The sequence below is a fragment of the Microtus pennsylvanicus genome, chromosome 6, assembly GCF_037038515.1.
Source record: "Microtus pennsylvanicus isolate mMicPen1 chromosome 6, mMicPen1.hap1, whole genome shotgun sequence".
Taxonomy (NCBI): Eukaryota; Metazoa; Chordata; class Mammalia; order Rodentia; family Cricetidae; genus Microtus; species Microtus pennsylvanicus.
Window position 1 is genome coordinate 119098153 of NC_134584.1, and position 13059 is coordinate 119111211.

The 13059-nt window shown below is 48.6% G+C and overlaps 1 protein-coding gene across 2 annotated transcripts in view; it reads left to right on the forward strand.

Moving 5' to 3' along the window:
• The window catches only part of Usp10 (ubiquitin specific peptidase 10), a 49001-nt gene extending 43979 nt beyond the window's left edge, over positions 1–5022 (forward strand). For both annotated transcript variants that reach the window (XM_075977453.1, XM_075977452.1), the window contains exons 12-14: positions 1777–1921; positions 3667–3732; positions 4029–5022. In XM_075977453.1, coding sequence (XP_075833568.1) covers positions 1777–1921; positions 3667–3732; positions 4029–4216 — 399 coding nt within the window. In that variant the 3' untranslated portion in view covers positions 4217–5022. The remainder of the gene's footprint in view (positions 1–1776; positions 1922–3666; positions 3733–4028) is intronic.
• Positions 5023–13059: the final 8037 nt, after the last annotated feature.

Sequence of the window (13059 nt, forward strand, 5' to 3'; positions counted from 1 at the left end):
TCTAGATGCACAAAGAGGACAGAAGTAGGAAGGCTCTTACCCCAGTTAGTTAGCTTTCCTGAGTAGTTCCAGAATTTTGGGATGGAGTATTGGAGACAGATGGTCTTTTTCACTCTTGTGACCTGAGGAAAGGTCTCCTTTCTGCCCTACTTTGCTTTTCACTTTCTGGCAGTCCTAGTCCTGGTATCCTGACCCCAGCCTACCTCCAACAGAGGCTGAGTCAAGATATAGAGCAGTTCTGGACACATGTATGTTACATTTTAGCACAGATCACTCAGGGCACCCACAGTCAGACAACACGCTGTCTGGATACATGCTGCTCTTTGATGTAACTAGACAAAGATAAATCCTTGAGTCTGTCTGTCCTCATAGTGATGAGCTGGGCTTGTACCTTCATCAGGAGAGGCTGTTACCTGGCTCTGTGTGCCTGTTCTTTTGGTTTGTAGTGGAGGCCAGCCTGTGAGTGTCTGTGCTGGGACCTCTACTTTTGTGTTATTGTTGCCTTGGTATTTGGGGTGGCTTTGGGCCACCAACCAGCTCCCAAATAAAAACACAAGACTTATTTTAATTACGAATGCTTGACTTTAGCTTAGGCTTCTCACACTAGCTCGTCTAATTTAACCTGTTTCTATCCTATTTGTTTATGATTTGCCTTGGGACTCTTTATCTTTCATTCTTTATGTTCTGCCTTCCCACCTATTCCATGGCTGACTGGCCCCTGGCATCTTTCTGGTGGCCACTTTCCCCCAAACCCCCCAAATTGCTCTGGGTAATTGGGGAACTTTTGGCAGGGAGTGGAAGGAGGGGAAGCTATGGTTTGGATGTGTTGTATGAGAGAAGAATAAGGTTTTTTTTGTTTGTTTTTTAAGAAAATTTGTGTCTCAGTTTAATGAAACCCTAGAACTGAGAGTTTTAGTAACCATGTTTTGTTTTAAGTTTTTGTTTTGTTTGTTTATTTAGACAGTTTCTTAGTGTTGCCCTGGCTGTCCTGGAACTCACTGTAGACCAGGTTAGCCTTGAACTCAGAGATCCACCTGCCTCTGCCTCCTGAATGCCGGGATTAAAGGTGGTGCCCCCACCACCTGGCTGATGGGCCAGAAGTTAAAAGGTTGAAACTATGACTTCAAGTACCTGGAATGAGTCTAGAATTTATGATCTGGAGATTAAACTGTTGGTTGGTGCCCCTCTCAGCTTCCCACCTCTTTGTTAGCTCACAGGTTTCTGTGAGGTGTTTGTTAGGTTTCTTACCCAAGGAGATATAAATAGATGATCTGGGAGGCCCAGGTCCTACCAGATGTAGCCTCTAGTGGACTGCTCACCTCAATGTCTTACTGTCTATTACATTGTTACTTAATATTCTCTTTGTCTTCAAATAAATAGTGGAGCTTCAAGGAAAGGAATGACCAACTAAGGTGCATTTAATGGAGAAAAACAATAAACCCCAGCACCAGGCATAGGCCGGGAACAGTACTGGTTGGGCAGAATAGTGCAGCATCCATCAGGACACAGTGTTTGATTCGCGGTGCATGTCTTCAGGATTACTCAGTGTTTGTCTGAAAAGACAGGCTAGATCCTGCCAGTTCCCTCTTCTCAGTGCTTGTGTTCTCAGCTTACTGTCTTCACTTGGAGGCTGCAGATGGGCTTCAAGACTAAGGGCTCCTTTGCAGGTGTGTCTGTGGGGGTGCAGATGTGGCTAGGGCTGGGAAGAGCTGGAGCCCTACAGAGGGAGCTGCTGCAGCCAGGCAGACCTCTGAGCCTAGGCACATTGTGTCACAGGTTGAAGTCAGCCGGAGAGTGACTCTGGAGAAGCTCCCTCCTGTCCTCGTGTTGCACCTGAAGCGCTTTGTCTATGAGAAGACGGGTGGGTGTCAGAAGCTGGTCAAGAACATTGACTACCCTGTGGACTTGGAGATCAGCAAAGGTAATGCCCAGCCCTGCACTCCTGCAGCGCCCCCTGCAGGCCCAGGACTCGTCACTCAGTGAATGTGACACCAACTCAAAGTTCTTTAAATTTATTGACATTTGTGGATTTTTATACTAAAATTTTCATTAGAGTAGTTTCCTTATTTTATAATATGATTTATGGGTGTTTTGCATACATGTATGATTGTACCTAGCACATGCTTGGTGCTGGTGGAGGCCAGAAGATCCCGAGTTTAGAGTTATCTGCTGCCATGTTGTTGCTGGGACTCAAACTCTGATCCTATGAAAGAACAGCCAATAATCGTAACCATTGAGCCCTCTCTTCACCCCCCACCCCCCCTTTTTCTTCCTTTTTTTGGTTATTCGAGACAGGGTTTCACTGTAGCGTTGGGGCCTGTTCTAGAACTAGCTCTTGTAGACCAGGCTGGAATCGAACTCACAGAGATCCGCCTCCTCTGTCTCCCAAGTGCTGGGATTAAAGACGTGTGCCACCACTGCCTGGCTATTTTCCTTTTTTTAAGTACAGGGTCTCACTGGGTAGTGCTAGCTGATCTAGAGATCACTATATAGGCCAGGCTGGCCATGAACTCTGACAGAGATATCTGTCTGCCTCTGCTTCCCGAGTGCTGGGATTAAAGCTGTGCCCACACCTGGCTTTGAGTAGCTTTGTCAAAGATAGAAACAAAACTGAAAGGAAACATTTTAACTAGATGAGAGAAGTAGAAGAACAGCTCTGATGAGCAGCAGGTGTTGGCAGTGTACACCCTCTGGCCCCAGACAGTGACTTGTGGCCTGTGCAGTGATGTGCTGGCCATTGCTTTCCATAGGCCTCTGCAGCTCAGTGACAACACTGTATTGTAGATTTTTAAATTTTATGTATTTAAGTGTTTTATCTGTGTGTATTTGCACCACACAACTACCCGTCTCCACCAGTTCTGACAGCATGTCTTAAAGAGCCCCCGGGAAAGAAAGGTACCTTACTATAAATGCAGGTTGAAGGTTTTATGTGTGTGGGTAAGAATGCATGCCAGAGCACACATGCCGGTCAGTGGACAGACAAATCTCACCTTTTATTTGGGATTTTGTAGTTGAATTCAGGTCACTTGGCTTGCATAGCAAGAACCTTTACCTGCTGAGCCAGCCATCTTACTGCTTCCCCTCATTTTTTTTTCACTATATTTAAAATAATTTGTTTCCCCTGTACACACGCTGGCGTTCATGTGGAAGTCAGACAGCCCTTGTCAGTTCTCTCCATTCACCGTGTGGATTCTGGAAGTCCGGGCTCTAGGGGGCAGGCACTGTACACTCTGAGCTGCTCTGCCAGCACAGAAGAACTTCCCCGAAACGTTACAGTTGTGACAAACATCTTACTGCCAGAGCCTGACTAGGAATGCAGCAAACCCAGGCAGTCCACAGAACACATGGGTCTGGGGAGCAGACGGACAGTGGTGTCACCCCTCCCCAGCCCCCCATCTCTGAGAGATCCTCATGAGTAGAGTCCTTTGTCCCCAGGACTGCATGCTTGGGTTCTTGTTTCCTGGTCCAGCAGCTGGGTATGCAGTTATCTCCTCTGCCCCTTGACTGTCATGACACCTTCAGGTCCAGTCCTGACACAGCTCTGGTGCAGGACCTGCCCATCCCTGCTCTGACCTCTAAGTGGGGTGGCTCTTGTTAGGCGAGGCTGTCACCACTCAGTGCTGCTGTTCTGCGGAGACTTTGAAGTGTTGCTGTTTTGTTTTCCAGAACTACTTTCTCCGGGAGTCAAAAATAAGAATTTTAAATGCCACAGAACCTATAGGCTGTTCGCAGGTGAGTGTGTTTGCCCACGGCTCCCTCACAGACATAGCACAAGCGGGTCTGAGTGGGATCTCGGCAGAACCCTGCTGGAGTACAGTGTCCCAGAGAGTGGTTACTTGGAGAGCTTGAATGTCTAGAAAGCAATTGGGTTTGATATGGGACGGTTCTCACAATTATGAGTGTCCTGCTGAGTCAGTGGTCTGTTGGCCCTAGTGGAGACGCCTCCCTTTGGAGGGATTAGGTGGGGATCTGTGGCAATGGGGTTGAGGGCCTTTTCTCATGGTTGCCTTCTGGACATCGTCTTCCAGTGGTCTACCATCACGGTAACAGTGCCACGGGCGGCCACTACACTACAGACGTCTTCCAGATTGGGCTTAATGGATGGCTGCGAATCGATGACCAAACGGTCAAGGTTATTAACCAGTACCAGGTGGTGAAGCCAACTGCTGACCGCACAGCCTACCTCCTGTATTACCGCCGTGTGGACCTGCTGTAGCCGTGTCCGTGTGCCTGCGTGTGTGCCTGACGCTGCTTCCTACAACTCCCAGCTCACTCACTTCCCACCTCTCTAGTGGCTCCTTGGAGAGAAACTCTCTCCCTCTGCAACAGTGGGCTTGAATGAGAGAAGATGTCGGGGTCTGCACAGCGCAGCTCATGATGACTAACTTGAGAGACTGTCGCTTGAGTGAGGAATGCACACGACTTTGTGGCGCTTCTGAAGACCTGCTGGCTCCTGAGCGAGGAGGTGGCTCGCACTGTGTCCCAGTCTGATTGCATAGTGAAATGAGTCCCACACCAGCAGCTCTTGTACATTTGTGAAAATGAATTTTATCTTTCCTTAAAAAATAATTTTTTTAATTCATCACACTTTCCTCCCTTACCCTTTAGTTTTTGATAAACGATAAAAATGAGCCAGTTATCAGAGATGAGAGAGTTCTTACTTCAAGAGGAAATAAAATACACAAAACATGTCACTGGTTCCTAGAAGGAAACATTTTAACAATTGTGAGATGAAACTGCTGACTATACACTGCGGGTCAGACATTTGGAGTGCAGATGTCAGGCTACAGAGGTGGGTGATTGTAACTTTATTACCATGAAAAAATTTTAAATCACATTCATGATCTGTGTACACATGAAGAAAAGTGGGCAAAATAATGAAGATTGACATTTCCCAATGTCTACTGTGTAACCTCCTGTCCGCGCCTCTCTGATGCCGTGTCCCTAATTGTACACAGTGTAGTGGTTGCTAGGCGTATAAAGTTGTCACCCGTCAATAAAGATCACAGAGTTGGTTTAAAACTGCGTGTGTTTCTTCGTATGGAAACACCTTTTCTATAAGAGGCCTCTCTCCAGTCCTGTAAGCCTTCTTTCTGGTCAGCCTCTGAACTCAGCTAGGATTCTGGCTGTGTCAGTTAGCATGAGAAGGCCTGGCTTTGACTTTTGCTCCCTCTGATCCTGTGACTTAGGTCAAGGCCTAGTCTTACTTTGAGTGTCTCTGATGCTCCCCTCTGCTTCTGACAGATGAAGAGGCTGCCAGCGCTGGGCTCTACAAAAAGCAAGGCTTGCAGTGGATGAAAGCCTTTTCTCCCAGGCTCGACTGTGATACGACAATGTTTCTGTCAGTCACTAATGGTGCCCAAGTCCTACTTAGCATCCCTTCAGGATGTGGAACTGGTTCCTGTGCATTCTAGAAACCAGTAAGCATCCCTCCGGATGCCAGCACTTATTCTCTGGGTGCTGTTGCTGGAATGGTTGTATCCTCTGCTGTATTTGTGACAAGTGTGGCCAGAGCAGGAGGCCCATGGATGCAGTCATGCTTCCAAATGAAATGTATAAGAGTCCTCTGTGTGTACCAGAGCCACTTTCCCTTCCAGTGTCTGTGTTGTCCTATACGAGATAGTTTTGTGTGTTCCCTTTAGCCGAAAAGGTTGGAAAAGACTGAAATGTTGGGACGCCATCTGAAGACCTTTGCACAGTGAACAGAGATGAAGTCCAGTGGAGTACTTGGCATTTTGTCAGCTAGGGACATGTGGTGATCTGCCTTCTCAGGCAGGAGGCTGTCTCTTATGTGGTGTGCTCCCTTTTATGCGGCCAATGTTGTTGGTCGCTACCCTGGCCATGGAGGACAGTGTGCTTAATTGAGCCCATTCCTGACTGGGCTGCTGTACCAGATACCATACAATGTGCTAAGACAACAGCCGGAGGCCGGGGCTAAGGTGGTGGGGCAGATCCTGTGTGTAACCTGGCTTCAGTCATCCTCCCAAGGCAGTGTGAGCTCTGCTTTCTCTTAGAAGGCCATGCATTCCTTCTGGATTCTCCCTCCTTGACCCCAATCTAACCCTAATGGCTCTCTGGGAGCCCTAACAACTTGGTCCCTGGTTTAAGGTTCTGACATCTTAGCATTGGAGAGAGGTGAACATAGCCTGTGGACCCAGCACTACTCAACTCAGGATTCTTTTAAAAATTTTTCAAGCATATTAATTAATATGTTGCCTGTGTGCATATATGTGTACCACATCCATACCTGGTACTAGGTGTACTTCAGAAGACTGAATCAGATTCTCTGGGACTGGCAGTACAGATAGTTGTGGCTGCCGTGTAGATGCTGGGAACTGAACCCAGGCCTTCCGCAAGAACAACAAGCTGTCTCTCTAGCCTCAAGACTGGGGTTTTGATTTCATCTCAATTTTGTGTGGTCTAAGCTGCACCAGTATACTGCCGGTTGCAGATGCATTCTGTCCTTGGGTAGAGCACAAGGCTTTGGAATCTAATCCTGTCCTGTTAGGGGTTAACTTTCTGCTGGGTTTCCCTGGCTTTAGGTCATTCATACTCAGAACTTCCTGCAGACTTCACTGTCAGGGCATTTGAAGTAGATAGATGTTTTCCTAACCAAATTTTAGTCTGTCAATGTCTTTACGTCCAGGTGAATGCTGAGGTGACATCGGTCATGACTCTGGGACTGACATTCAAGATTGGAAACTGGACACTTGGAAGCCTCAAAGCCCTTCAGGAGTCAGACCAGATGGTAGAGGCTTAGGATGCTCCCTGGAATCCTAGATCAGGGTCTCTGTAAATCCTACAAAAATGTTTCCAGACATAGCCAGCTATCCCCAGGGCTTCTTTCCCCCAGTTTAGCGCAGGTGGGTTTGGATTGGAGCTTCCATCAGCAGTGTCCACTGTCTGGACACCTTCATTCATTTTTGCTGCTGAGGAATGTCCCCACACTACCATGTTTCCTGTGCATGGATGGACTTGCTACCAGCGAGGGTTACTCTGGATGTTCTTGAGTTGTGTGTGATGCACACAACAGTTCTCAGGCATTCTCGGGCTTCAGCAGGAGTCACTGCCACTTTGTTACCTCTTCCAGCCTATGTCTGCAATCTGCAATGGGGAGTTCTACTCAGGAGCTGAAGCCTCTTGCAGGGTAAGGCAAACCACACAGTTTGACTGTCAGGTCCTCCAGTTTCTGGATACAGAAAGGTCCCAAGTTTACCAGTTTGGTGGCAGTATCTCTTGGTTATGAACTGTGTTGCTGTCCTCTCTTCCTGGCTGCCACTCACTGACTGTCGCCTAGCACTCTGAGGGCTGGGCTGAGCAGCTGAGCCTGCACAGCAGAGAGGTAGGCATCACAATCAGCAATGGGAGATTTCAGTCACTGTTGCTTGCCTGGCTTAATGTCTCCCACTGCTCACCCTGTTTTGCCTCTGGTGAACTCCTACTACTTCTGCAAGAAGAGCAGAGACCTCAGGTTTGTTTGTGGGGAAGGTTTCTGTGGGCAGAGGTGCTGTTGGCATGTGGGTGCTGGTTCCTGCTGGGCCTCTCTGGCTTCTGCCACCCAGCCCCTCTCTCTGTGCCCTGTAAGTTTTATCGGGAGGACCAATAGGTGACAGACCAGAGACTTAGTTTTCCTTTTAGCTTCATGCCTGGCACTTCCAGAGCCAGTTCTCAGGGTGCAGGGGAGGAATGTGTACTGCAGAACATTAGTTTGACTTTGTAAAGATGTGTTGGATTTTCCTAACTGTGTAGAGATGTGTTGCTTCTTTACCTTGCCTTCCTAAGGCACCTAATTGGTCTAACAAAGCTAAATGACCAGTAGTGAGGGAACAGGTATAGGCAGGACGTCCAGGTAGGGAGAGTAAGTGGGATGAGGAATTTAGACTGGGGTTGGTGGGGAAGGGAGAAAGAAAGAGCCAGGGACACTCCAGGGGCCAGCCTGTCAGACACCGAGGAAGCAGGAAAGCAGGGCACACAGAATGAAAGAAAAGTAAAACGTCCCAAGGCAAAACATTGATGAGTAGAAACAGGTAAAATTAAGGTAAAAGAGCTAGTAGGAGAAGCTTAAGCTAAGGCTGAGTGAGCATTCACAATTACTAATAAGTCTCCATGTTTTCTATTTGGGAATTGATTGGTGGCCCAAAGAAAAATCCAACTACAAAAGTGAAGGGCCGTTGTGAGCCAAGCCAGGGAGTCTGTGTCTCTGTGTCTACGTTACGCGTTTTCTACAGTGGGCACTTCTCATTGTTTGTATTTTGAGACAGGGTTGCAAGTAACCCAGGCTGGCTTGAACTTGGATAAAGCTAAAGTGACTTTGGCTTCCTCTGCTTTCCAAGTTCTGGGCATGTACCACTACATCCAGCCACTTTTCAGTTTTCGTCTACACAGCTTGCCTTCCTGGGGTAGCTGGTGGACCCTCCTGCTCACCGTCCTCCTTACAGGAGTCTCCAAGGCCTGAGGTTTCACTGTGCCACAAACCCAGGAGACTTAGCTGGGGGAGCACGCTGGCCAAGTCTGTACCCTCTGGAAAGGAAAGCACTAAGTTCAGGTTCTAAAGCTAGCATGGCAGTCCTGTGCCCATAAGATGCAAGGACCTAATTCCACGTGTAAAGCACAGGGCACCGAGACTTCTTGGGCGCCGGGTGCCATTCCATTCGGGTGACCTAAGCACAAACAGATCCTAGCCCTGAGGATTAAGTTCCCCCTTAAATACTTGTGGGTTTTGAACTTGAGGGGGAAGTTTGCCTGGGAACGCTGTCTTGGGATTCCATCAAACACTTGGAAAAGAATCTGAAAACATTTCTAAACCCTTTATGGTTTCAGCCTAAATTCTAGTTGGTTTTTTAATAACCATAGCTATTGGGGCTTCATTATGCTATTATTATTATTATGACTGACTGAGGAGATGACTTTCCTGAGAGTTCAAGGTGGTATGAGTTGACCTGGGGACTCCCATGGTCCGGCTGGCAGGCTGCAGCACACACACTCGGGCTTTCAGAAATAGCTGCCCCAAATCTGATGTTAGAGTCAGGTGGCAGCTCATTTTCAAATGTGCGCATTTATTCATCACAGATGGACCAAATCCCTTTCTGCACCATGCTACAAAGCTGCCAGGAAACTCAGGTGAGAATTCTGACCACACCCTTTCCCCCGTCCCCCCCCCTCCCTTTCCTCCTCCTCTTCCTTCTCTTTTCTCCCAGCATTGAGGATTGAACCCAGGGCCCTGGCAAGCGAGGCAAGAGCTCTATCACCAAGCTTTCTTACTAGACCTTTGTTTATTTTTTCCCTTTAGACACAGTCTCATCCCGGAGCCCATGGTGACCTTGATGAACTTGACCCTCCCGCCTCATCTCCCAAACAGCTGGGATGATGACCTAAGCCACCAGGTCCCACCACTATTTTGCAAAGCTCACAGGGGTGAGAGGATGCCCAGGGACCTAGGACTGTAGGAATGTCACCTTGAATTTCTTTTTTTTTAAATATTTATTTATTATGTATACAATATTCTTTCTACGTGTATGCCTGCAGGCCAGAAGAGGGCACCAGACCTCATTACAGATGGTTGTGAGCCACCATGTGGTTGCTGGGAATTGAACTCAGGACCTTTGGAAGAGCAGGCAATGCTCTTAACCACTGAGCCATCTCTCCAACCCCAAGGTTTCATTTTTCTTTTTTTTTTTTCCTTTTTGGTTTTTCGAGACAGGGTTTCTCTGTGGTTTTGGAGCCTGTCCTGGAACTAGCTCTTGTAGACCAGGCTGGTCTCGAACTCACAGAGATCCACCTGCCTCTGCCTCCCTCACCTTGAATTTCAATCTCCCTGCAGAAAGACCTGTTGAGCTCTGCTCGTAGCATTCTGGGGCTTCTGTGGCACATAGCCGCAAGCTCTCCTCCAAGGCCTCGGAGCCACCTGGTCAGGCCCATCACAGCATCGACCCCCACCTCCTGGTGCCAATTTCTGTCTTACTTACCTGGTTGTTGGGACCAAGCTGAGAAAAGCAGTTTAAGGAAAAAGGGTTCCTTTTGGCACACAGTTTGAGGACGCAGCTCATCCTGGGAGGGAAGGCATGGTGGCAGCAACATGAGGCAGCTGGTCACATGGCATCCTCAGGTAGCAGGGAGGTGAATGTAGGTGCCCAGCTCATTGTCTGCTTTTTAGGTAGTCTGGCACCCTAGGCATAGTGCCACCCACATTGACGGTGCATCACCCCTCCTCAGGTAACCCAGGCCAGGCACTCCCACAGACACGCAAGAGGAGTTTCCATGGTTATTCTGCATCCCATCAAGTTGACCGTCAAGGTGAACTATCACAGTGCTCATGTTGCGGACAACTCTTGTCAGTGGCTCTTTTATTTTTGTACTGTGTGTGTGGATGTTTTGCTTGCATGTGTGTCTGCTCCAAGTATGTGCCTGGTGCCCTCGGGGGTCAGGGGAGGGTGTCATCAGATCCTGTGGAACTGGAGTTAAGGTTGTGAGCTGCCATGTGGGTGCTAGGAACAGAACCTGGGCCCTCTGAAAGAGCAGTCATTGCTCTAACTACTGAACCACATCTCGGTGGATTCTGGGATCATCATCCCTTGAGGTTTAGTCTGTAGAGGCTATGTGAGGCTTATGGCCTAGGGAGTGGGCTTCTTCCCCGTCTAGTTTATATACCTTTTTTTTTTTTCAAGATTTCTTTATTTTGTGTGTGTCTTAGAGTTTCCATTACTGTGATAAATACCACAACCAAAAGCAAATTGAGCGGAAAGTATTTATTTGACTTAAACTTCCAGGCAATAGTCCATCATGGAGGGAAATCAGGGCAGGAACTTGAACAGCGCACGAACCTGGAGACAGGAGCTGATGCAGAGGAGTACTGCTTACTTGCTCTTATGGCTTGCTCAGCCTGCTTTCTTAGAATTCAGGATCACCAGGCCAGGGGTGGCCCCACCCACAGTGGTCTGGGTCTTCTCCATTAGTCACTAATGAAGAAAGTGCCCTGCAGGCTTGCCTACAGCCCAGTGTTATGGGGGCATTTTCTTAATCCAGGCTCTCTCCTCTCAGATGTCTCTAGCTTGTGTCAAGCTGGCACAAAATTGGCCCACAAAGGGCAGGAGTGCAGTGCCTGAGGAGGCCAGCAGAGGGCAGAAGATTCCCTGGGACTAGAGTTACAGAAGGCTGGGAGCTGCCCTGTGGCGCCGAGAGTGGAAACCTGGTCCTCTGCAAGAGCAGCCAGTGCTCTAACCACTGCGCTGTCTCCAGCTGGTTTCCCTTTTTACTGCCCTCCCTGGCTAGGCCTCCTGATGAGATAGGGACAGGGAAGCTCAAGCGTGAGAGTCACCTTTTCTGGACCTGATGCCATCTGGGGGTTTTGCTTAGTTTATTTCCTTTGCCAGATCTGAGAAGTGGTCTTCTCTTATTCTCTCTGCTTTTCTGGAGGTGTTTTTTTTTTTGGGGGGGGGGTTTGTCTTGATTTGAGAAAGTGTCACTCTGTAGCCCAAGCTGGTCTGGAACTCACATCAGGATTGCAGGAGTGGACCACTGTACCCAGCCACCATTTACTTTTCATAGCAATGATGCGCAAAGGATCCAGCTGTCCTTGCAGCAGCCAAAGGCTTCACCCAAGGGTCAGCTTTTCCAGTTGTTCATCTTCCTCATCCTGCATTTTACTTGCTGAGTGAATTCTGTCTTCCTTACGTGGAACGTGGAGATTGGGAGGTTATCACATCCAATCATGTACCAGATTGTCGATCACCTTTCTACTACTGTGACCAGATGCTGGAGATAGACACCTTATAAAGACAAAAGGTTTATCTGGGCCTGTGGTGCATCATGTATGGTGGCTTGGAAGCAGAGGGGGAGAGCCCAGAAGGCACTAGAGCCCCAGTACCCCATCCAAGGGCACGGCCCTACCACCATCCATAATGTCACAGGCTGGGGACCAAGTCTTCATTTAACACGTGGTTTTTAGGTGCCACCGTACAGCCACAGCATACAGAGGCAGGGAACACAAAGAAGGCCTGTGTGACTTTAACTATGGTGGCACTGAGAGCCATTCCTGATCCTGGGCAGTGGTAAGCAGAGTCCTAGCCAGTCCACGGTGGTGGATGGAGGGTGACCTGGACAAGCAGGTCACGTTCTTCAGTGACAGGGTCCAGAGAGAGAGAATCAGGACATCAGAAGATAAAGGATAGAAGACAGGGAAGATAAAAGTCTGGAATCGGGAGTCCCGCACTTGCTGTGTCTTCAGCCAGGCGTGTTCTTGAGTTTAGAGGAACCGAGCTCCTCTTCCATTTCTCAGGGCCTCGGTTGACCAGTCCAGCCTCTACAGGAAGGCTGGAGACCTCAGTCACCAGAGCTCACCTAGTGGGAGGATGACTTTGACTTGGGTCAGGCACACACAGCCAGGAACCTCTATTTTATTTTATTTCTTTTTTTTTTCTTTTTTTTTGAGACAGGGTTTCTCTGTAACTTTGGAACCTGTCCTGGAACTAGCTCTTGTAGACCAGGCTGGCCTTGAACTCACAGAGGTCTGCCCACCTCTGCCTCCCAATGCTAGGATTAAAGGTGTGCGCCATCATTGCCCGGCTATTTCATTTCCTTTTATCACTTACTTTGACCTGTATTTTTAATAGTTCTCTTGAGGATTTTGTGTAACATGTTTGATCATATGCACCCCTCTCCCAACTCTTTTCTGGGCTCCCCCTTTGCTTCCCACCCAACTGCGTGTCCACCCTACCCCCGCCCATGAAGTCCATTTTGTGCCACCAGAATATTCTTGGATGTGTGGCCATCTACTGGAGCGTGGGTTGACTTAAGTGGCCTGTCCTCTCCCAGCGGCTGTCAGTTGCCCATAGCTCTTCTGCTTGGGATAGGACTCAGCGGCCTGAGCCTGTCTTGTGCATGCTGTCACAACTGCCATGAGTTTATGTGTGCAGCCTCTCTGCTGTGTCCGGAAGACAATTTCCTTTAGTCATCCACGGCCCATGGTTGGCTCTTACATTCCACCTCCTTCCCCCCAAAGGACCCTAAGGCTGGGCGGGGGGTGGGGTGGTCTGTGACACAGATGTCCCAGTTTGGGCTGAG